Source organism: Pristis pectinata, chromosome 37 (assembly GCF_009764475.1).
Source record: "Pristis pectinata isolate sPriPec2 chromosome 37, sPriPec2.1.pri, whole genome shotgun sequence".
In the NCBI taxonomy this organism is placed as follows: Eukaryota; Metazoa; Chordata; class Chondrichthyes; order Rhinopristiformes; family Pristidae; genus Pristis; species Pristis pectinata.
In genome coordinates this window covers 5,561,280-5,586,909 of record NC_067440.1, presented here as the reverse complement: position 1 = coordinate 5,586,909, position 25,630 = coordinate 5,561,280, and the positions used below count along the sequence as shown (strand labels likewise).

The window sequence follows — 25,630 nt, the reverse complement described above, 5'->3', positions numbered from 1 at the left end:
CCTCACCACCCTCTGTGACCTCACATTCCCCCTCAACCTCAACTGCCTCAACCTCACCTATATCCTCCTCATCTCCCCCTCGTCAACCTCACCTTCTACCCCTCAACCTCACTTCCACCTCAACCCCACTGAACTCCCTTCAACCTCACCCCCCCTCGCCAACCTCACCTGCCCCCTCCTCAACCTCACTTGCCCCTCCTCTCACTTCCTTCCTCAACCTCACCTCCCTTCTCGTCAACAACTCCCCTCCTCAACACCTTCACAACCTCACCTGCCCCTCGTCTTACCCCCTCCTCACTTCCCCCTCCTGAAACCTCACCTCCTGCCTCCTCAACCTCACCTTCCCCCTCATGAACCTCACCTCCCTCCACCTCAACCTCATTTCGCCCCTCCTCAACCTCACCTCCCCCTCCTGAAACCTCACCTTCCCCCTCCTCAACCTCACCTACCCCTCCTCAACCTCACCTTCCCCCTCCTCAACCTCATCTTCCCCTCGCCCTCGCTCTGAACTTTCCCACTCCTCTCTTGAATCCCCCTGCGCCCACCTCCACATCCAACATTGGGTCAGTAACCCTCCCTGAGACCCCTCCTCCCTGCCCACCCACCTGCCTTTCACGGCTTCACATCTCCTCTCTCTTGCTCACCACCCTCACTCATCAGTTTTTTCTCCCTTTACTGTCTTGTTTAATTAATGTACAATTTATATTCTGTGTGTTGTCGGTACCTATGTGCCTGTGATGCTGCTGCAAGTGTTTCACTGCACCCGTCCCTCACCGCACCGGCGCACACGGCAGTAAACGCAACCAGGACAGCGCCATAGGCATTGGTCTCTCCCTATAGGAGATAATTCCCTTTCTCCAATCCACTCCAGTCCTACCCTCTCTGCAACCGGAAACTATCTCCTCTTCGCGCCTTCCTGGTTCTGGTGAAGGGTCTTCAACCTGAACGTTGACCCTGTTTCTCTCTCCGCAGACGCTGCCTGACCTGCTGGGTGTTTCCGGCACTTTCTGATTTTATTTTGGATTTCCAGCGTCTGCGGTTATTTGATTTTCAGTCGCCATGCCATCACTTTTATTGCAGCAGAGGACAACATCTGGCACTCACTTGGCCCAACTACGCCGCACTGCTGCAGGGCGGCGCAGAGGGTAGAGCCGCTGCCTCACAGCCCCAGAGACCTGGGTTCAATCCCGATCTCCGGCGCTCTGTGTGTGTGTGTGTGTGTGTGTGTGTGTGTGTGTGTGTGTGTGTGTGTGTGTGTGTGTGTGTGTGTGTGTGTGTGTGGAGTTTGCACGTTCTCCCTGTGACCTTGTGGGTTTCCCCCGGGTGCTCCTTTTTCCTCTCACACCCCAACGATGTGCGGGGTCGGTGGGTTAATCAGCCACTGTAAATTCTCCCCCCTAGTGTGTGGGTGAGGGGTAGAATCTGGGGGAGGGGGGGCAGTTGGTGGGAACGTGGGGAGAATGAAATGGGATCGTTGCAAATGGGCGGTTGATGGTCAGCAGGGACTCGATGGGCCGAAGGGCCCGTTCTCCCTGCTGTGTGACGTATAGAACATAGAACACTACAGCACAGTACAGACTCCGTGACAGGTCTTTGGACGATCGAGGGATGTGAGGTCAGTGTGGGAAGATGGTGCTGGGGGTGGGGTAGAAGATCACCTATGATCTGACTGAATGGGCGACCAGAGACAAAGGGCCAAATGGCCTTCCCCTGCTTCCCTTTCTGACGCAATAAAGAGTTCTTCGACCTGACATGTTACCTCCGTTCCCCTGCCTTCAGACATGTCCTGACCTACTGAGCCGTTTCTGTTGCTGTCTCAGGAGAGAGGTCGGGAGGTGACGGAGAGGAACACGGTGCAGGGATTTTTGGAGTCCCATAAACTAACAATACCTGGGGTCAAATCATTTGTTAAATCCAAACCTGAGATTGATTGGTAACAGAATCCAATTGTAGGGGCACAGGTCACAGGACAGACGGTGTCTAACTCGGGCAATGCATGCCCGGTTCTGGCCATCGAGATATTCAACTGCAAGAGGCAGCACCGAAAGTTAACCAACAGGGGCTGAGATGTGGGTGAAGATCCTGGTCTCTACTGTCCTGCTGTTCAGGCAAAGGGGGGGGCGAAGTAATCCGATGGATCAGGGTCTGGGGGACAGGATCAGTGACCAGGATTGGTGCACAGCAGGTGATCACAGTCCATCCGAGGGGTGGAATTGGGGAAGGGGAGAGGGTTGAGTGTTGGGTGAGGGTGTTGGGGGCGGTAAGAGTGTCGAGGGCAGTCAGGGTGTCGGGGACGGTGAGGGTGTTGGGTGAGGGTGTCGGGGCAGTCAGGGTGTCGGGGGAGGGTGTTAGGGGCGGTGAGGGTGTTGGGGAGGGTGTTGGGGACAGTGAAGGTGTCGGGAGCAGTCAGGGTGTTGGGTGAGGGTGTCGGGGGTGGTGAGGGTGTCGGGAGCAGTCAGGGTGTTGGGGGAGCGCGTTGGGGACGGTGAGGGTGTCGGGACCGGTCAGGGTGTTGGAACAGGTGAGTGTTTAGCGCAGGGAACTGTTCAGTGTGAGCTATATTTTTGTGTGTGGGAGTTTGGGGAGTTCTGTGTGTTTTACGGAATCTTTGACGTTGCGATTGGCTGTGGCGTATCAGTGAATGTTGTATTTAGTTGTGTGTCGTTGTCACCCACATTCTCCAGTGGTTCCATTTGTGCTGGGTCCCTGCTGAGCTCTCTGTGCTGACACCCCTCTAACCTGTGTTGTGGTGTTGTCCTGGGGTAGGAGCTGTGTTTGTGTGTGCCTTTGCATGTGTACATGTGGGTGTGCATGCATGTATGTGTGTTTACATGTGTGTGTGTTTACGTGTGTGAGTGCATGTGTGTTTACATATGTGTTTGTGTGCGTGTGCGTGTGTGCGCGTGTGTGCGCGTGTGTGCGCGTGTGCGTGCGTGTGTGCGTGTGCGCGTGTGTGTGTGTGTGTGTGTGTGTGTGTTTGTGTGTGTGTGCGAGACCAGTTGCCCCAATACAAGCAGCAACCTCAGTGTCACACTGTGAACCTTCAGCTGTGGTCGCTCTCAGGTGAATCACCCTGCCTCTGCTTACTATGGTCAATAAAACTGGTCACTCTCAATCGAGCTGTTTATAAGGCGTTGTCTGTCAGCTCAGTTCATCCCTGCTAATAAACTCACAACAGAACACGTGCTGCATTGTGTCCCTCTGCCCCGAGCCCTGTGGTCGCTGAGCTGCCTGCCCCGTCCGTCCCCTGCAGCGCACTGACGATCGGGGTGGGCTGACAGTGCCAGCTGAGTGTGAAACCTCGCTCCCCTTGCATCTGCTCAGTGTAGGGCAGCTCACCCGGACACAGCGGCATCTCCTCTCCCGGGAATACAGAATCCCAGCTCCTGACTTGTTTCCCCACCGTCACCCCCTCTGTCCGCTACTACCTTCTACCCTGCTTTTCTCTCTCTCTCTCTCTCTCTCTCTCTCTCTCTCTCTCTCTCTCTCTCTCTCTCTCTCTCTCTCTCTCTCTCTCTCTCTCTCTCTCTCTCTCTCTCTCTCTCTCTCTCTCTCTCTCTCTCTCTCCCTCCCTCCCTCCCTCCCTCCCTCCCTCCTCTCCCCCCCTCACTCTCCATCAACACCTCTGTACTCTTTCCACCCTTGTGGTCCCTCTACCCTCTCCTCCTCCCCTCCCTCTCTCGCTCTTTCCCCCTCACTCTCTCGCCCTCTCCTCCAAGCTCCCTCCGTATTTTCTATCCACCCCGACCTCCCAATGTACAACTACAAGCCCCACACCGGTGACCCGTTCCAGAGCCCGCAGAGGCAGGCGCCCAGGGTGGTTGGCGTGACCAGCCCGCACAGGGTCGCCGGGGGGTCACCGGGCGAGAAACCAACGTCGCCTCCTCGACGCCCGCCTCCGTGTGACGGGACCGTCCCGTGCCAGCGGTCGACCCTTGAGGAATTCGTCGCAATGCATGGGCTGGATGAAGGAGAGACAGAGGAGGACAGAGCAGGCATAACGTACAGGTACTGGGAGGTGTTAACCCATTGCTCGCCAGGGATGCATTGGTGGGCACTCACCTGTGGAATGTCAGTAACATCTGTCCTCCCCTGCTTGGGCCTGGCGTTACACGCTGAATGTTTTAGATTTAAGGAATTCAGATCAGTTTTTGTCAAGATGATGAGGCACAGATCGAGTGGACAGTCAGAGACTTTTCCCCAGGGCGACAATGGCTAACACGAGGGAGCATAATTTTAAGGTGATTGGAAGAAGGTATCGGGGTGAGTTTTTTACAGAGATAAGATATCTTTATTGGTCATATGTACATTGAAACACACAGTGAAATGCACCTTTTGCGTCAACTGTGCTGGGGGCAGCCTGCAAGTGTCGCCAAGCTTCCAATGCCAACACAGCACGCCCGCAACTTCCTAACCTGTACGGCTTTGGAGTGTGGGAGGAAACCGGAGCACCCGGAGGAAACCCACGCAGACACAGGGAGAACATACAAGCTCCTTACAGGCAGCGGTGGGAATTGAACCCAGGTCGCTGGCACTGTAATAGCGTTGCGCTAACTGCTACACTACCGTGAGTGGTGGGTGCGTGGAACGCACTGCTGGCATATGTTATGGGGGCAGATACATTAGGGACATTTAAGAGACTCTTAGATAGACACATGAATGATAGAGAAATGTGGGAGGCAAGGGTTAGATAGATCTCAGAGCAGGATAAAATGCCAGCACAACATTGTGGGCCAAAGGGCCTGTACTGTGCTGTAATGTTCTATGTTCTATGACACCAGGGAGCAATGAAATTCCTCGCTTGTCTGAAGCTCACAGAGTAAACAGTGTACAGTGTAACAAATCCAGTGACGAGTGTAAAACGACAGAGTGGTGCACAGGAAACTAGTGCAAACTGCCATGGAGGAAGGGAATTTTCACAGCAAGGACCCCTGTGCGGTCTTCCCACACTCAGGATCATGGTGTTAAAGAGTGGATCTCTTCGTCAGGGACCACTGCTGGGGGTGTCCTCAGCACCGATCCCTGCTGAAGTGAGTAGGGGGAGGCTCTACTTTAAATAGAGCGGTTCCTCGTCAGGGACCTGTTTAGAGAGAGGCTCTGCACCGGGGATCGGTTTAGGGAGAGGCTGTCTCAGGAATCTGTTTCAGAGAGACACTCGCTGTCAGGGATCTGTTTTTTAAAGAAGTGGGCTTTTTCAGGGATCCATTTTACAAAGAGAGATCTCCAGCAGGGATCTGTTTAGAGAGACACTCTGTCATCAATCTGTTTAGAGAGAGACTCTCCACTGGGGATCTGTTTAGAGCGACTCACTGTCAAAATTGAGTTTACTGTCCCGTGCACAAGTCCGTGTGTGCACAGGTGCAATGAAAAACTTACTTGCAGCAGCATCACAGGCACAGAGCATCAGATAAGCAGCATTCACAAGAAAAACATAAATTTAACATGTTATGCACAACTTTTACAAGAAAGAACACAATTAGAACAAAGAAACAGTCCATTGTAGTGCAAAGTGGTCCCAGTGTTGCTGTACTGAGGTAGCGATTAGGGTTGTGCCGGTTGGTTCAAGAACCAAATGGTTGAAGGGAAGTAGCTGTTCCTGAACCTGGTGGTGTGGGACTTCAGGCTTCTGTACCTCCTGCCCAATGGGAGCTGCAAGAAGATGGCACGGCCCGGATGGTGGGGATCTTTGATGATGGATGTCGCCTTCTTGAGGCAGCGCCTCCTGTAGATACTCCCGATGGTGGGGAGAGATGTGCCCGTGATGTGTTGGGCAGAGTCCACTACTCTCTGCAGCTTCTTGCGTTCCTGTGTATTCGAATTGCCGTCCCAGACCGTGATGCAACTAGTCAGGATACTTTCAACAGTGCATCTGTAGGAGTTTGTTAGAGTGTTCGGTGACAAGCCGAACCTCCTTAAACTTCTAAGAAAGTAAAGACGCTGGTGTGCCTTCCCGTTTAGAGAAACTCTCCATCATGGATCTGTGTAGAGTGACTCTCACAGGAGTCTGTTTCAGAGAGAGAGTCAGGAATCTGCTCCTGAAGAGGTGGGCTCTATCAGGGATCTATTCTACAGGGAAGGTCTCCATCAGGGACATGGAGAAGGGAAAGGTCTCTGGCAGGATTTATTTCCCTGTTACGATGGAATGCAATCTAAATCATGTAACTGGGGCTAGCTTGGAGACACAAGAGACTGCAGATGCTGAACCTGGAGAGCAACACACACAGAGTGCTGGAGGAACTCAGCGGGTCAGGCAGCATCCGTGGAGGGAGATGGACAGTCGACGGTTCAGTTCGAGACCCTTCATCTGCACTGGAAAGAAAGGGGGAGATGGCCGGTATAAAATGGTGGAGAGGAAGGGCGTCGCAAGAGCCGGCAGGTGATTGGGGGATCCAGTGAGGGGTGATGGGCAGATGAGGGCTGGGGGAGGGGGAAAGAGGTAAAGATGGGGGCCAGTTGGATCTTTTTTCCCTCCCAACTGGCCTCCACCCTCCCTCTGCCCCTCACCCACACACACTCCTCCCACCGGTTCCCCTCCCCACCCCCCTCCCTTCATTCGATGCTCCCCCCGTCCTATCAGATTCCGTCTGATACCCACTTCCACCAATCGACCATCTCCCCCCTTTCCAGCCCAGATGAAGGGTCTCGACCCAAAACGTCAACTGTGCATCTCCCTCCACAGATGCTGCCCGACCTGCTGAGTTCCTCCAGCATCTCTGATGTAACCGGGGACGGCTTGACCCTCAGACTCTGTGTTGCTCAGAACCAAAAATGAACAACGTGAGGTTTAGAGTCCCACAGAATCATCTAACCGGTAAAACCGAGGACCAGAGGGGTGCAGAGCAAGTCAATCTGCCCTCCCCACCACGATTCCTTTGGCCTGCCCCCATCTTTCTCCCTCCTTTGCTCTCCTGCCTGTGGGATCCATGTCATCTTCCAGGACCTGGTGCACCGGCTATTTGCTGCCTCACTTCCAACGGAGTGGTTTCCTTAGCAACGGGCAATCTGCTGGAGCAACTCAACGGGTGTTGTAGCATCTGTGTGTGTGTGTGTGTGGGGGGGGAGCAGTTCGGGTTGAAACCCTGTGAGTGGCCAGGGGAGACGGTCGGTTTAAAGATGATTGTGTGAGTGGTTTCCTTGTTGCTCAGAGAGACAGAACAAACAAAGGGAAACATAAAAGCCGTGAAATGCGGGTCAGCACTGTGGGAAGTGTCCAGCAGATCAGGCAACATTGTCAAAGTCAAGTTTATTGTCCCATGCACAAGTCCATGTGTGTGCTGGCGCAATGAAAACCTTACTCGCAGCGGCATCACAGGCACAGAGCATTAGGAGGAAAGCATAAATTATACATGGACTGTACAAGAAAGAAACACAACTAGAACCAAAAACCAAACAAAATCCATTGTAGTGCAAAGTGGTCCCAGTGTTGCTGTTCTGAGGTAGTCATTAGGGTTGTGCCGGTTGGTTCAAGAACTGAATGGTTGAAGGGAAGTTGCTGTTCCTGAACCTGGTGGTGTGGGACTTCAGGCTTCTGTACGTCCTGCCCGATGGGAGCTGCGAGAAGATGGCACGGCCCGGATGGTGGGGATCCTTGATGAGGGAGGAAACTGAGTGACTATCACTGGTGGATAACTTACGGCAGTTCTGATCCTGAAATTGTTGAATATTGTTGGTAGGTTAATTGTCTGCTGTAAATTGCCCCCCCCCTAGTATGTGGGTGAGGGGTAGAATCTGGGGGGAGTTGATGGGAATGTGGGGAGAATAAAATGGGATTAATTGGTATTGAGTCCGGAACGCTGCGGTGTGTCCAGTCAGAAGATGAGGTGCTGTTCCTCAAGCTTGTGTCAGGCCCTCACTATAACACTGACAGAACTGTCAGAGTGAGTGCAATGGGGAATTAAGGCTGAAGTTGAAGCGTTAACTGTTCCTCTCCCCACGGATGCTGCCTGACCTGCTGAGTGTTTCCAGTATTTTCTGTTTTTATGTTATCCTGCCTTCTGACCTCAGATGCCGTTTTAATGAATTGTGTCGACATCTCCTGTCTGCCCTGGTGGGGTTTGAACCTGTATCTCCCGGGAATTACTCCGATACTTGTCTCCCAACATAACCAATAGAACGGGTGAACCAGAGCAGCATTGTGAATCTGGCGTGGCGGTCAGGGGTCATCTGAGGGAGGCAGGGGTCATCTCTGGGAGCTCAGGTCATCTGTGGGAGGCAGGGGTCATCTGTGGGAGCTCAGGGGTCACCCATAGGAGCTCAGGGGTCATCTGTGGGAGCTCAGGGGTCACCTACATGGACTATTTTAAGAAAGACAACAAAAGTAGATAGATGGTCATGTTGTTTACCAGGGGAGGGGAGTCTAAAACTAGAGGGTTAGGTGTAAGGTGAGAGGGGAAAGATTCAAAGGGGAACTGAGGGGCAATTTTCTTCACCCAGAGGGTGGTGGGTGCGTGGAACAAGTTGCCAGTGGAAGAGGTTGAGGCAGGAACGGTAACAACATTTAGAAGACATTTGGACAGATTCAGGGATAGGAAAGGTTTCGAGGGACATGGGCCAAACGCAGACAAGTGGGACCAGCTCAGGAAGACACCTCGGTCGGCATGGACGAGTTGGGCCGAAGGGCCTGTTTCCCTGCTGTGTGACTCTGTGACCCGGAGGAGAGACGGTTGCAGACGCAGTTGTCGAGCCTGGCCGGTGCCTCGGGATGTCCTGGTCATCTTCGCGCTCCCTGTCTGTCAGACAGCTGCCACAAGTAATCAGCTCAGCCCGGATCGACGGATGAAGTCTCCTGCCTTGCTCAGTGGGCAGGGGAAGCCCGAGGGTGGGGTTCACCACCGGATTGGCGTGGAAAACAACAGAGGTACAGCTGCGAGTAACTCTGCAGAACCAACGTGCTTCATCCCTAATCGAGCCACAGAGTCGCACAGCACAGAGGCCCTTCAGCCCATCATTGCCATGCTGGGCCTTGAGCACCCTTCTTTTTAGTATAAACGTTTATTAACTAAAAGCACTACAAAAGGACAACCAGTGTCAATATACTACAACTAATACAGAAAGGGAAGAAAACAAACTAAGCAGCTACAGAACTACAGCAAACTAACGCTAACTAAACACCCACTAAACACACAAGCAACACAACACCCGTGAAATGCACCACGCAACACTTCACGGAAGAATCGCCTTCTCACCGTCCACGACACACCCCGTGGGGCCCACTGAGCGCAGAACTCAACCAGGGTGCCTGCAGAGACCGCATTCTCTGTCTCCAGGGACACCCGTGCGCGCACGTGAGCCCGGAAGACGGGCAGGCAGGCGGACCGGCCGGGACCCGTGGATGGCCGGTTTGGCCAGGCCCAACAGAAGACCCACTGGGAGGTCCCCCGCACTACCCGCCGCACCGGGTGACCGCAGGTCAGCAGCGTTGGGCTGAAGCGCAGCCAGAACTTGAGCAGCGGCCCCTTCAGATGCTCAAAGAGGGGCTGCAACCTCTCGCACTCCGCGTACACGCGGTACACCGTCTCCTCCCAGCCGCAGAAGGGACAGGCGGCCGGGATGTCGGTGAACCGGCTCAGGAAACGGTTGCACGGAACCGCCCGGTGCAGCACCCTCGAGCACCCATTTACCAGCACTTGGTGATTCAAGTGCTGGCCCAGATACTTCTTAAATGTCGTGAGAGTCTCTGCCTCCACCACCCCCTCAGGCAGTGCGTTCCAGGTTCCAACTCCCCCGTCCCGGGGGCAAATATTCCTCCTCGCATCCCCTCTTAATTGCAATCATGTCTCTGGTTGCGATGGCTGCTTGTTACGGCCTTCCAGTGACGGGAAAGGATTCTGAAGTTCAAGTCATTCACCCATATGCTGTAAAACATGTGGAGGAGGGAAATGTCGTTTCCCCCAGACTCACACAACAGAGGACATACATAGAACAGAGGACATAGAATAAACGCAGACAGAAACATTCTGCAAGCAGAAATAGTGCAAAAATGCTATATACAGGATACAAAATTAGTGCAAGGTTAGTGCAAAACTGAATTGGACAAAGAAAATACAGAACTCAGTGTATTGCACTAAGTGTATAACATGTTCAGCAATGGCCAAAGTTCTTATACACCGTCGTGCAAACCAGGACTTTTAACGCGGCAGTTGTCTGAGACTGCCTCCAGGGTATGAAAAATGAGAGGGGACCTCATAGAAACATTTCAAATGTTGAAAGGACTGGACAGAGTAGATGTGGCTCAGTTGTTTCCCTCAGTGGGTGAGTCCAGGACAAGAGGGCACAGTCTTAGAATTAGAGGGTATGCATCTAGAACAGAGATGCGGAGAAATTTCTTTAGCCAGAGGGTCGTGGATTTATGGAATTCGTTGCCACGTACAGCCCGATCATTGGGGGTGTTTAAGGCGGAGATTGATAGGTATCTAATTAGTCAGGGTATCAAGGGATACGGGGAAAAGGCCGGGAATTGGGACTACATGGGAGAATAGTTTAGCTCATGGTGAAGTGGTGGAGCAGACTCGATGGGCCGAATGGCCTACTTCCGCTCCTTTTGTCTTGTGATTCTGGAGCCTGACAGCCTGGCGGAGAAAGCTGTTGTACAGTCTAGTAGTTCTTTGGCCGATGGCTGACCATTGCGTGAATGGAAAGGCCATTGGCTCTCTGATCGTCAGTGCCATGGAATTGTAGAGCCCTTTGGCCCATCGAGTCCGTGCTGACTGCCACGCACTCAGACAAAGGAGGGGATGCAGTTACAAGATGAGGGGCAGTCCCTTAACACGGAGGTGTGTCGGGACTTCTTCTCACAGGGGCTGGGGAACCTCTGTGGAGTTCTCTGCCCCGGAGGGTGGTGGAGGCTGGGTCACTGGTAGATACACTTGTGAAAGATCAGGGAATGTGGGGAACTGGGACGGAGGAGGAGATGAGGCCTGGGGCAGATCAGCCATGGAGCAGTGGGGCAGGATTGAGGGGCCGAGTGGCCTACTCCTGCTCCCATTTTCTGGCGTGCATTACTCCCAGTTTTTTTACCCTCCCCATGTTCCCACCATTCACCCCCACCCCCTGATTCTACCCCTCACCAGTGGCCGATTAACCCACTGACCCCGCACGTCGTTGGGATGTGGGAGGGAACCAGAGCACCCGGGGTAAACCCACGCGGTCACAGGGGGAACGTGCAAACTCCACACACACACACACACACACACACACACACACACACACACACACACACACACACAGCCAGAGGTCGGGATCGAACCTGGGTCTCTGGGGCTGGGAGGCAGCGGCACTACCCGCTGCACCACTGGGCCGCCCTATGGAGGAGGCGTGACTCTGTGGGGTTAAGTTGGTCAGTCGGCACGTGCTGTGGTGATGTCAGAGGGCAGAGGTCGCGCGCCATAACCTTCAGGCTCAACGAACTGTCCACCCCCCCCCCCCCGCCATCGCCCACCCCTCCGCACCACCCACCCTGTCCTCCCCTGCCCACCCACCCCAACTCTCCCGACCCACCCGCCAATCCAATTGGTGGATGTCCCCTCACCCGCTGCACGCTAGCCAATCCAATTATTCCACGCTGCAGGGTCCACGCCCTGCGACACCCCCCATGACCTAATCAGCCAGGGTCAGAGTGCCCACGTGGTGCATTGGAAGCCCAACGGGTCCTTGTTAAACTGTACAATGGCTCTTAACGTCCCTGGGACCCACTCTCAAGGTCTAACATAGCCTCTCCTCCTCTCTGATCTGTCCCACTCCCCCTTTCCCACTTCTCTCTCCCCCTCCCCACCTCAGCCTCGTCACTGCTCCTTCCCTCACTCTCACTCTCCCTCCCATTCCCTAATCTCCCTCCCCACTACCTCCCTCCGTCCCTCTCTCTCTCCCCATCTACCTCCCAGTGAGGTAGGGCCAGGAGAGTCTTTCTCTGCCTCAGGACCTGGTTCCGTGTGCCACAGGAGTCGGGGACCTTTGTAACTTATAGAAACGACTTGGATGTGAATGTACAAGGCGCGGTTAATAAGTTTGCAGATGATACTAAAATGGGTGGTGGTGTAGACAGTGCAGAAGGTTTTGAAACCTTACAGGGGAAATTTGATCAGCTGGGCGTGTTGGCTGAGGATTGGCGAACGGCTTTCAATCCAGATAAACGGGAGGTGTTGCACTTTGGGAGATCAAACCGGGGTAGGACTTGTACAGTGAATGGTGGGGCACTGGGGTGTTGTAGAACAGAGGGACCTAGGAGTCCAAGTGCATAGTTCACAGGGTGGTGAAGAAGGCGTTTGGCGCACTGACCTTCAGTCAGGGCACTGAGTACAGGAGTTGGGACGTTATGTTGCCGTTGTATAAGATGTTTTGGTGAGGTTGCACCAGGAGTACTGTGTACAGTTTTGGTCACCCTGTTACAGGAAAGGTAAAATTTCTTTATTAGTCACATGTACATTGAAACACACAGTGAAATGTATCCTTTGCATGGAGTGTTCTGGGGGGGGGCAGCCTGCAAGTGTCGCCACACTTCCGGCGCCAACATAGCACACCCACAACTTCCCAACCCGTACATCTTTGGAATGTGGGAGGAAACCAGAGCACCCGGAGGAAACCCACACAGACACGGGGAGAACGTACAAACTGCTTACAGACAGCAGCGGGAATCGAACCTGGGTCACTGCTGCTGTAATAGCGTCACGCTAACCACTACCCCACCGTGCCTGCTGTTACTTAACTAGAAAAAGTGCAGAAAGATTTAGCAGAATGTTGTCTGGACTCGGGCCTGAGATACAAGGAGAGGTTGCGTAGACCCTGATAGAGGTATATAAGATCATGAGGGGCATAGACAGGGTGAAAGCACACAGTCTTTTTCCCAGGGAGAGGGTGTTAAAAACAAGAGGGCATAGGTTTGAGATCAGAGGCGAGAGATTTAAAAGAGACATCGGGCAGCTTCTTCAAGCAAAGGGTGGTGCGTATTTGGAACGAGCTGCCAGAAATAGTGTTTGAGGCGGGCACATCAGCAACATTTAAAAGCCATCTAGATAAGTCCATGGACAGGAGAGGTTTAGAGAGCTGTGTGCCAAACGTGGGCAGATGGGACCAGCTCACTGGGCAACACAGTCGGCAAGTTGGACCGAAGGGCCTGTTTCTGTGCTGTGCGACTCTGTGACTAAATCTTTCCCCTCTCACCTTAAACCTGTGCCATCTAGTTTTTGATCCCCTTTCCCTGAGTGCGTTCACGCTATCGATGCCCCTCATGATTTGACACACCTTTATAAAGATCACCCCTCAGTCTCCTACGCTCCAAGGAATAAAGTCCCAACCCGTCTCCCTATGACTCAGGCCCTCGAGTGCTGGCAATATCCACGTAAACCCTCTCTGCACTCTTTCCAGTTTAGTGACATCTTTCCTATGACAGGGCTCACCACAGCTCTACATGATACATTGGTGGGGCCTCAGTAGCATTTTGTACAACTGCAACGTAACATCCCAACTCCTACACTCAGTGCCCTGACTGATGAAGGCCAGCGTGCCGAACGCCTTCTTCACCGCCCTGTGACGCCGCTTTCAGTGAGCTATGTGCTTCTACTCCTACATCCCTCTGTTCTACAACACTCCGCAGGGCTCTGCTATTTACTGTGAAAGTCCGGCCCCCGATTTGACTTCCCTCAAACTTATCTGAATCGAACACCATTTGCCGCTCCTCGGCTCACTTACCCAGCTGATCAAGGTCCACCTCTTGAGTAACCGGTCTCTCTCCACAGCACGGACCACAAGATCTTTGCCTGGGTCCTGTCCACCCATCTGGGCTCCCATGCTGATCCACCCCACCCAGTCCTACACAGTCCCGGGCTGGTCCATCCAGGACAGCATCCATTTGGTTCCCGGACCTGGTCTCTCCATTGCTGTTCTCTCCCTCGACCAGGAGAGGGGGTCCGACGCGGTGGATCGTGAACACCTTTACGGGACTCTATGTGCGCTTGGACTCGGGCCACATTTGGTGGCCCCTTCACTTTGGAGGAGGGGTGCGTCAGGAATGACCCATGTCCAGCCAGCTGTATTCCAGCTGTGGTTAGACACACAACGAATCTCCCTCTGCACTGTCCCATAATCAAGGACCCCTCCCACCCCGGACATTCTGTCTTCTCCCCGCCGTCCCATCGGGCAGAAGATACAACAGCTTGAGAACGCGTACCACCAGGCTCAAGGACAGCTGCTCTCCCGCTGTTATAAGACTCTTGAGTGCATCTCTTATACGATAAAGATCTCTCAATCTACCTCATCGTAGCCCTTGCACCTTATTGTCTGCCTGCACTGCACTTTCTCTGTAACTGTAACACTTTATTCTGCTTTTCTTTTAACTACTTCAATGCACGGAATGATCTGTCTGGATGGCTCACAAACAAAAGCCCTCACTTTATCTCGGTACATGTGACAATAATAAACCAGTTACCAAGCCCCCACTGTTACAGCTGATGCTCCCGTTGTTGCTGACAACATTTATAAAATATTCCATGCCTTCCTTTTACAGGAATCTCGGGAAATCTGGACTTCGAATCTCTTGTTTGGGTATTGGTGAGTACATAACCAGTCTTATACAGAATAATAAGTGTGTTTGTGTGTGTGTGCGTGCGCACGTACACATGTGTGAACGTGAGAGAGAGCAGTGGGCTCAATGGAGGGCGTGCAAGGGTTAATAGCGAGGGCTGAAAACCTAGAAGGGCAGCGGACTGAGGACCTAAGTGTGGGACCTCAGGTGTTGCTCAAGTGCCATCACTCAGGCTAAAGTTGGACCAACAATCGGCCCCTCAATTCTGTGGTCACGGCTGATCTATGCTGGACTCTTCTGTGCCAATTCCCCATCACCCCGCTCTTTCAAACATTTATCTATCTCCGCCTGAAATATATCCAGTGATCCGGACTCCTGCCAGCTGGGGGACAGAGAATTCCAGAGGTTCACCACCCTCTGAGAGAAATTTCTACACACCTCAGTTTTAAATGACCAACCCCTTGTTCTGTAACAATGTCCCTTTACACAGAACACTGAATAGTACAGCACAGGAACAGACCCTTTGGCCCATAATGGTCGAACACAATGCTGATTCTCTTTTGCCTGCACAAGATCCATATCCCTCCATATTCATGTGTCCACCTAAAAGCCTCTTAAGCACCACTATCGTATCTGCCTCCACCACCAAGCTTTTTTTGGCGTGCATCCAGACAAAAAAAAAATTGTGTGCAGTTCTGGTCACCTAACTATAGGAAGGATATCAGTAAGATTGAAAGAGTGCAGAGGAGATTTACTAGAATGTTGCTGGGTCTTCAGGAGTTGAGTTACAGGGAAAGATTGAACAGGTTAGGACTTTATTCCTTGGAGTGTAGAAGAATGAGGGGAGATTTGACAGAGGTTTACAAAATTATGAGCGGTAGAGACAGAGTAAATGCAAGCAGTCTCTTTCCACCTAGAATAGGAGAGATAAGTACGAGAGGACATGACTTTAGGGTGAAAGGGGAAAGATTTAGGGGGAACATTAGGGGGAGCCTCAGAGAGTGGTGGGAGTGTGGAACAGGCTGCTGTCTGACGTGGTAAATGCAGGCTCACTCTTAAGTTTTAAGAATAAATTGCATAGATATATGGACGGGAGAGGTCTGGAGGGTTATGGACTGGGTGCAGGTCAATGGGACTAGCGGAATAAAGTTTTGGCACAGACTAGAAGGGCCAAATGGCCTGTTTTCTGTGCTGTAGTGTTCTGTGGTTCTATGGTTCTACGTAAGTACATCGAGGTAGTAAAAAGAAAACAGAATGCAGAATATACTGTTGCAGTCTCAGAGAAAGTGCAGTGCAGGCAGACAAGTGCAAGGGCCATGACGAGGTAGATTGGGAGATCATGAATTCGTGTATGAGAGGTTCGTTCAAGTGATAACATTTCACTGACGCATTGTTAAGGAGGAAACGTGAGTGGTGTTGACACTCTGTAAGAGTTATGTATTGAATCGCTGGTGTAATGAACGTAGAGAAAGACATTTCCCTGTTGTATTTAAGATAAGATATTTATTTATTAGTCACGTACATCGAAACACAGTGAAATCGTCTTTTTGCATTTCTGAGAGTGCTCTGGGGGCAGCCCGCAAGTGTCGCCACACTTCCGGCGCCAACATAGCATGCCCACAGCTTCCTAACCCGTACGTCTTTGGAATGTGGGAGGAAACCGGAGCACCCGGAGGAAACCCACGCAGACACGGGGAGAACATACAAACTCCTCACAGACAGCGGCGGGAATTGAACCCGGGTCGCTGGTGCTGCAATAGTGTTGTGCTAACCGCTACACTATTATGCCATAGGACATGGAACAGTACAACACAGGAACGGGCCCTTCAGCCCACAATGTCTGTGCCAAACATGAGCCAAATTAAATTAAACCTCTCCTGCCTGCACGTGATCCACATCCCTCCATCCCCTGCACATTCATGTGTCTGTCTAATATCATCTTAACCGCCTCTGTCAAATCTGCCTCCACCACCTCCCCTGGCAGCCCATTCCAGGCACCCACCACTCTCTGTGTAAAAGAACTTGCCCCCCCTCGTCTCCTTTAAACTCTCCCCCTCTCACCTTAAATGCATGTCCTCTAGTATTAGACATTTCTACCCTGGGGAACAGATTCGGACTGTCTACCCTATCTATGCCTCTCATAATCTGATGAACTTCTGTCAGGCCCTTGTTCGTGACTCTCCCACAGGTGGAAACATCTCAACATCCATCCTGTCACATCGCCTCGGGATAAGACACAGGAGCGGAATTAGGCCATTCGGCCCATCGAGTCTGCTCCGCCATTCAATCATGGCTGATTTATTTTTCCCTCTCAACCCCATTCTCCTGCCTTCTCCCCGTAACCTTTGACGTCCTCACTAATCAAGAACCTACCAACTTCTGCTTTAAATACCCCCAATGACTTGGCCTCCACAGCCGTCTGTGGCAACGGATTCCACAGATTCACCACCCTCAGGCTGAAGAAATTCCTCCTCATCTCAGTTCTAAGGGGACGTCCCTTTATTCTGAGGCTGTGCCCTCGGATCCTGGACTCTCCCAGTGCTGGAAACATCCTCTCCACATCCACTCTGCCCAGGCCTTTCAATATTCAGCGAGATTCCCCCTCATCTTTCTAAACTCCAGTGAGTACAGGCCCAGAGACATCAAATGCTCCTCATACATTAACCCTTTCATTCCCGGGATCATTCTTGTGAACCTCCTCTGGACCCTCTCCAGGGCCAGCACATCCTTCCCTAGATACGGGGCCCAAAACTGCTCACAATACTCCAAATGTGGTCTGAACAACACGTTATAAAGCCTCAGCATTACATCCTTGCTTTTATATTCTAGTCCTCGCGAAATGAATGCTAACCTAATGGGATCTTACATACTTGAATAAGGTCACCCCTCATTCTTCTAAGGAATATAAATGCAAACTGTCCATCCTCTCTTGGTAGGAGAACCCTCTCATCCCAGGAGTTACTCTGGTGACTCTCTGTTGGGCTGCCTCCAACGCTACTAGATCCTTTCGTTAGGTAGGGGAACCAACACTGTGGCCAGTACTCCAGTTGTGGCCTCACCAACACCGTGTACAACTGATCTCATCCCTGGTACGTGGGGCTATGGACTTGCTGATGCCCCTTCTATCTCCACCATTAGTCACAAGATCCTCCCCTTGCATTTCATGTCCAAGTTCAAGTTCCAGTTCAAGTTTATTGTCATGGGCATACATACCCAGGGTATAAATGCCATGAAATGAGCTTTTTGCAGCAACAGCACAGTACGTTACAGACATCCTCTCTTCTCTCCTCTTCCATCGGGTAGAAGATACAGGAGCCTGAGGGCACGTACCACCAGGTTCAAGGACAGCTTCTACCCCACTGTGATAAGACTATTGAACGGTTCCCTTATACAATGAGATGGACTCTGACCTCACGATCTACCTTGTTGTGACCCTGCACCTTATTGCACTGCACTTTCTCTGTAGCTGTGACACTTTACTCTGTACTGTTATTGTTTTTACCTGTACTACCTCAATGCACTCTGTACTAACTCAATGTAACCGCACTGTGTAATGAATTGACCTGCACGATCGGTTTGTAAGACAAGCTTTTCACTGTACCTCAGTACAAGTGACAATAATAAACCAATACCAATACAAGCACAAATTATTTAAATTATACAGCGTAATGGCATCTTTCCTATAGCAGGGCAACCATAACAGAACACAGTACTCCAAGTGCGGCCTCACCAGCATCTTGTAAAACTTCAACATAACCTTCCAGCTCCTGTACTCGATGCCGTGACTGATGAAGGCCAGCCTGCCAAATGCCTCCCTCACCGTCCCGTCTACCTGTGACGCCACTTGCGTTGGGAGAGGATGGGGAAGGGTGGGCAGAGAATGAGGAGGATGTTGGGGAGTGGGGTGGGTGTCAACGGAGAAGGCGGGAGGGCAAGGAACTGGGGTGGTGTTGGGTGGAGTGGAGATCTTCGCAAGTCAGTGTCAGACTTTGCCTCAGTACCACTGCGGCAGGAACTCATTGGCGTGTTGTTCATCTGTTCACAGGAAGCTGGGTGACCATTGGCTCCCAGATTTCGGAAGAGGTCAGTGCTCCGTGGGGCTGGGTACCCGCTCGCTTGGGAAAAGGCCTCTCTTGCAGTCCCAGAGGAATAGGAAGAGGGGAAGAGAAGGCGGGCATTTTTCCCTCACGGACGTATCTCCCTTGTCTAGGCACCGCACCAAGATCCCAGCCACTGTTCTATCCTCACCCCACCTGATCCCTGTCTCCTGTAGGCCTCCAAGATAGCAACAAGCCATCCTCGTCACCAGTACAGTGTCTGGCATTGCTACAAGTGCCATCACACACTGAGGTCAGGCTAACAAGAGAACATCCTTTAATTCAGAATGCTGTCTTATTCATAGAACAGCACAGGAACAGGCCTTTCGGCCCACGATGTCTGTGCCGAACACGACGCCAAATTAAACTAGATCTGTTCTGCCTGCACGTGATCCACATCCCTCCACTACCTGCACATTCATGTGTCTGTCAAAAGGCCTCTTAAATGTCTCTATCAGATCTGCCTCCACCACCACCCCTGGCAGCACATTCCAGGCACCCACCACTCTCTGTGTAAAAAACTTGCCCCCCACATCTCCTTTAAACCTACCCCCTCTCACCTTCAATGCACGCCCTCTGGTATTGGACATTTTGACCCTGGGAGAAAGATTCTGACTGTCTTTCTGTGCCTCTCATAACCTTATAAACCTCTATCAGGTCTCCCCTCAGCCTCTGCCGCTCCAGAGAAAACAACCCAAGTTTGTCCAACCTCTCCTTATGGATCACGCCCTCTAATCCAGGCAGCATCCTGGTGAACCTCTTCTGCACCCTCTCCAAAGCCTCCACATCCTTCCTGTAATGGGGTGACCAGAATTGAACCAATTTTTTTTTACAGCTGCAACATGTTTTCCTGACCTTTCTACTCAAGAAGGGGAACAAGACAAGGTGGACAATTAGGTCTAGAATCTTTCGCTTCACTTCACAATTTTTTAATTATCTGCTTTTTAGGAGCTCACGTGACCCCAGGGCAGCTAAATGTTATTGAGAAATACTCTCCGGTTGATTCTGTTGCCCCTCGCACATTTGCTGCTCTTGGTATGCCTCCCAGTCACCAGGTTGGGGGAGCGGCCCAGTGGCGCAGCGGGTAGTGCCGCTGCCTCACAGCCCCAGAGACCCAGCTTCAATCCCGACCTCCAGCGCTGTCTGCATGGAGTTTGCATGTTCTCCCTGTGTCCCCCCTCCCCCCCCCCCCGGGTGCCCCGGTTCCCTCCCACATCCCAACGACATGCGGGGTCGGTGGGTTAATTGGCCGCTGTAAGTTGCCCCCCTTAGTGTGTGGGTGAGGGCTAGAACCCGGGGGTGGGGGAGGGGTTGAGAAGGGACAGGTTATATGAAGCAAGACTGATGGGAATGCTGTGGGACAGTCTCAAAGGGCCAAATGGCTTATCTCAATAATGAGGAGAGCAGGGAAGAAAGATTGGCAGGTGAGCCTCACTACTAGGCCTCATGGTGGGTATTTACTTCATTGCTGGGGGTGTTGGCACTTGTTAGCACTTCACACCTCCAGCTTACCAAACGGATCACCGTGGTCACCCAGGGGAGACAACTCTAAGCCCTAAGACGTGCTGGTAACTTGTATATTATACTTCATACACCGCTGGTAACTTGTAACATTAGCCACTGTAAGTTATCCCTTGTGCAGGTAGGTGGCAGAGGGGATTTAGGACACAGGACAGTACAGCACAGGAACAGGCCCTTCGGCCCACAATGTTGTGCCAAACTAAACTAATCCCTTCTGCCTGCACAAGGTACGTATCCCTCCATTCCCTGCACATCCATGTGTGTATCTAAGAGCCTCTTAAACGCCTCTATCGTATCTGCCTCCACCCCCACCCCTGGCAGCACATTCCAGGCACCCACCATCTCTTGCCCCACACATCTCCTTTGAACTTACCCCCTCTCACCTCAAATGCATGCCCTCTGGTATTAGACATTTCCACCCTGGGTAAAAGATACCAGCTGTCTATGCCTCTCCTAATCTTATAAACCTCTGTCAGGTCTCCCCTCAGCCTCCGACACTCCAGAGAAAACAACCCAAGTTTGTCCAACCTCTCCTTACAGCTCATGCCCTCTAATCCAGGCAGCATCCTGGTGAACCTCTGCACCCTCTCCAAAGCCTGCGACCAGAACTGAATGCAATACTCCACATGCAGCCTAACTAGAGTTTTATAAAGCTGCAACATGACTTCCTGACTCTTGAACTCAGTGCCTCGACTAGTAAATGCAAGCACGCCAGACGCCTTCTTTACCGCCTCATCAACCTGTGCAGCCACTTTCAGGGAGCTATGGACTTGGACCCCAAGATCCCTCTGTATTTCAACACTGTTTAAGGATCCTGCCATTAACTGTGTACTGTGACTTTACATTTGATCTCCCAAAGTACAACACTTCACATTTGGCCAGATTAAACTCCATCTGCCATTTCTCCGCCCATATCTGCAACTGACCTATATCCCACTGTATTGTTTGGCAATCTTCTACACTATCCACAACACCACCAATCTTTGTATCGTCTGCGAACTTACTAACCCACCCAATCCATATTTTCATCCAGGTCATTTATATACATCACCAACGGCAGAGGTCCCAGTACAGATCCCTGCGGAACACCACTAGCCACACACCTCCAGCCAGAATAAGTCCCATTGACCACTACCCTCTGTCATCTATGGACAAGCCAGTTCTGAATCAAAATGGTTAACTCACCGTGGATCCCATGCACCTTAATCTTCTGGGTGAGCCTCCCATGAGGGACCTTGTCAAACGCCTTACTAAAATCCATGTAGACGACACTGAGTTGGCGGCAGGTGGGAGAGATTAAAGTGGAGAGGAAGGGGATTGATCTTCTGCGAGCTAGCATGAACCCACTGGGCTTAATGGCCTCCTTTAGTTTAAGTCCATCTCCAGGGATCGAGCACTGATGAACGATGCTGAGCCAAGGTCCTGAGGACAATGAAGGAGATCCCACAGCAATATCCAAAGCAGGACAGGGAGCACCCACCCCACCCCACCCTACCCCTCTTCAATACCCCAGCATCTGCTGGGATCTTGCTGTGCATTGTTTGCTCACGCTCTGCGCAAACCTTGCTCCACAGGTTGCCGAGGACATCCTGACAGTCGCCTACGAGAGTGGCATCAACCTGTTCGATACCTCGGAGATCTACGCTTCGGGCAAGTAAGTTGTGTTCAGTTCCCGCAGACTTCCCGAGGGTGGGGGCAGGAAGGGGGGGAGGGAGATTCGGGTTGTCAACTTGTTGTCCATCACTTCCATTTTCAATGATCCAGAAGTCCCCCAGCTCCCGAGTGTAAGACCCAGAGCACCCCAACACTCACAGATTTCTTATCACTGACGTACGTCGTGAAATGTGTTGTTTTGTGGCAACAGTACAGTGCAAGACCAAAAAATTACTATCAGTTACAAAAATAAATAGCACAAAAGAGGAATAACGAGGCAGTGTCCATGGGTTCACGGACCGTTCAGAAATCTGATGGCGGAGGGGACGAAGCTCTTCCTGAATCGTTGACTGTGGGTCTTCAGGCTCCTGTACCTCCTCGCCGGTGGCAGTCCCATTCTGGGACCCTGGGAATCACCCCTGACACCCCCCACACTCCTCCCCCCCCCTCCCCAACATCAAACCTCGCACCTGAAATAAAACCAGAAAACGTTACCAATACTCCGCAGGTTGGGCAGCGTCTGTGGAGAAGGAACCAGTGCCAGGAACCAACAAAGTCTCAGATCCAGGACCCTTCGTCACAACTGGGGAACTGGAGGGGGGAGAAGGAAGGTAGTTTTAAGTTTGCAAGGGCACACGAGAGCAGGAGTAGGCCACTCGGCCCCTCAAACCTGCCCCTGCTGTCCCGTTAGTGATCTGCCGCAGGTCTCCCCTTCTGTGCCACAGCCCTCAATCCCCCGACCTTCCCAAAAATCTATCCACCTCCCCCCCCAGTGATCCATCCTCCACCACCCTCTGGGGCAGAGAACGCCAGAGATTCCCCACCGTCTGTGAGAAGTCCTGACACACCTCAGTGTTAAGTAACCGACCCCCCCAATCCTGTCCCCTCATCCAAGACTCTCCCACCAGTGGGAACATCTCCACACCGACCACGTCACGTCCCCTCGGGATCTGAGGTGTTTCAGAAAGATCGCCCCTCCATCTAAACTTGGAGGAACACAGACATAGAGAAGGTGGTGGGGGGGGTGGGGGGGGGAGCAGGGAGCAAAAGGAACGTCTGTGTGAGGGGGGAGGTCAGGTCAAGGGTCGGTGGGGGCAATTAGAGGGTGATTAGGCGTCGTTGTCTGTGTTGTGCGTGGCTAACAGAGGGCTGTGGGACAGGCCCAGAGGTTCAGACTGTACTAATGGAGAGAAGAAAGCTGAGCGATGACCAGAGGCACAAGAGACTGCTCAGTAAAGCAAAGTCGAGTTTACTGTCCCGTGCACAAGTCCGTGTGTGCACAGGTGCAATGAAAAACTTACTTGCAGCAGCATCGCAGGCGCACAGCATCAGAGGCACAACATTCTGCTACACTACCGTGACTACCGATTAACGTTCACTCTGTGAGCTCCACACGGGCAAGGAATTTCCTTGCACCCTGGTGTCTCTGACGGTAAACTGATCTGATCCTGGATGTGTGGGCAGTAGGACCTGTTCCTGCGCTGTACTCTCCGTCTCACTCTCAATTGCTTCGTCCGTTGTCCCACACCAGGGCCGAAGCCACACTGGGAAACATCATTAAGAAGAAAGGCTGGAGGTAAGGGTGATCTTAACGTTTTTATCTTATATAATTACACAGAAGGAGGCCACTTGGCCCCTCAGGTCCATGCTGGTTCCTTGATGAGCAATCCCAACAGCCCCTGAACTCCTCCCAGATTTCCGCCACAGAGGATATTTGCTCACAGTGTCATTCAGCCCCTTTGGCCCACCAAGGCTTATTTACTGACCCGCTGCCGCCTCGCAGCCCCAGAGATACAGGTTCGATCCTGACCTCCGGCGCTGTGTGTGTGTGTGAGTGTGTCTGTGTGTGATTGTGTGTGAGTGTGGGTGTGAGTGTGTGTGAGTGTCTGTGTGAGCGTGTGTCTGTGTGAGTGTGATTGTGTGTGAGTGTGTGTGAGTGTGAGCGTGTGTCTGTGAGTGTGAGCGTGTGTCTGTGTGAGCGTGTGTGTGTGTGAGTGTGATTGTGTGTGATTGAGTGTGAGTGTGATTGTGTGTGAGTGTGAGTGTGATTGAGTGTGATTGTGTGTGTGTGTGTGTGTGTGTGTGTGTGTGTGTGTGTGTGTGTGTGGAGTTTGCATGTTCTCCCTGTAACCCCGTGGGTTTCCCCCGGGTGCTCCGGTTCCCTCCCACATCCCGACGACGTGCGGGGTCGGTGGGTTAATTGTCCCCCTTGTGTGTGGGTGAGGGGGTAGAATCTGGGGTGGGGGGGTGGGGAAGTTGATGGAAATGTGGGGAGAATGGGTGTGACAGGGAAGTAAATGGAACTGATGGGACAGTGCTGAGGGCCGGCATAGACTCGATGGGCCGAATGGCCATAAGGCACGGAACTAGGCCATTTGGCCCATCGAGTCTGCTCCACCAAGCGATCATGGCTGTTTTGTTTCAACCCCATTCTCCCGCCTTCTCCCCGTAACCCTGAACCCCCTCACCAGTCCAGAACCCATCAATCTCTGCCTTAAATACCCCCCGTGACTTGGCCTCCACAGCCCTCTTGTGGCAACGGATTCCACAGATTCACCACCCTCTGGCTGAGGAAATTCCTCCTCATCTCAGTTCTAAAGGGACGTCCCTTTATTCTGAGGCTGTGCCCTCGGATCCCGGACTCTCCCACTGATGGAAACATCCTCTCCACATCCACTCTATCCAGGCCTTTCAGCATCTGGGAGGTTTCAATGAGATCTCCCCCCCTTCATCCTTCTGAACTCCATGGAGTACAGGCCCAGAGATGTCAAACGCTCCTCGTACGTTAACCCTTTCATTCCCGGGATCGTTCTTGTGAACCTCCTCTGGACCCTCTCCAGGGCCAGCACATCCTTCCTTAGATACGGGGCCCAAAACTGCTCACAATATCCCAGATGTGGTCTGACTGACACTTTATAAAGCGAGGAAAGTAAGTAATCTGACAGACGCTGCTGGTAACTTGGACGAGCACAGTTTCCCCTTAATTTTTGTTCGTTTACCTGGGATTTGGGGATCCTTTGGTTCCGTCAGTGCGAGTTTCTCTTGTGGTTCTTTCTGTTCCCCCACAGACGGTCCAGTTTTGTCATCTCCACCAAGCTCTACTGGGGCGGACAGTGAGTATCATCCACCTGCAGCCTTAACTCGGCTCTCCTCCCTCTGCAGACACTGACTGACCCGCCGAGTGTTTCCTGTGTCAGTTCTTTTCGACTGCCCAAAGTGCTCAACCCTCTCCTCAGTTCAGGGGGCAGTTAGGGATGGGGAATAAATGCTGGCGTTGCCAGCCATACACCCCATCCACTGGTGGGGTAATCATCCTTGCTAATCGCCCCTTACAGCTAATTGCCCCCTGGGGCCTGTGATGTGGTCAGGTCTTGAGCAACTTTCGGGAGAGGAGGGTCAGTCTCACTCAGGGTGGGGACCACCCGGGAGATTATGAAGCATTTATTGCAAGGGAAGTTCCCGTTTTCCCCCAAATCCCGGCCCTCCTGCCCCATTCCCCCCCCCAAGCCACAGCCCAGGTCCCCAACAGCTCCTTTTTTTTATATATATAAACGTTTATTAACTGAAAGCTCTACAAAAGACAACCAGTGTCAAAACACTACAACTAATACAGAAGAGAAACTAAACAGCTAATTACAGCAAAATAACACTAACTAAACACCCGCGAAACGCAACACGCAACACACCTGCTAAACGCAACACACAGCACAACACCCGCTAAACTCAACACGCAACACTTCAGAGAAGAATCACATTCTCACCGTCCACCACACACGCGATCCCCTGAGGGGCCCACCGAGCGCGGAACTCGACCAGGCTGCCTGCAGGGACCGCGCGCTCCCTC

The 25,630-nt window shown here is 52.3% G+C and overlaps 1 protein-coding gene across 1 annotated transcript in view; it reads left to right on the top strand.

The window, feature by feature from the left end:
- Positions 1-25,630, top strand: part of LOC127586502 (voltage-gated potassium channel subunit beta-2-like) — a 39,137-nt gene that overhangs the window by 1,729 nt on the left and 11,778 nt on the right. Inside the window, exons 2-6 of the mRNA XM_052044514.1 lie at positions 14,498-14,541; positions 18,561-18,598; positions 21,708-21,787; positions 23,318-23,362; positions 24,855-24,899. Of these exons, the coding sequence (XP_051900474.1) occupies positions 14,498-14,541; positions 18,561-18,598; positions 21,708-21,787; positions 23,318-23,362; positions 24,855-24,899 (252 nt within the window). The remainder of the gene's footprint in view (positions 1-14,497; positions 14,542-18,560; positions 18,599-21,707; positions 21,788-23,317; positions 23,363-24,854; positions 24,900-25,630) is intronic.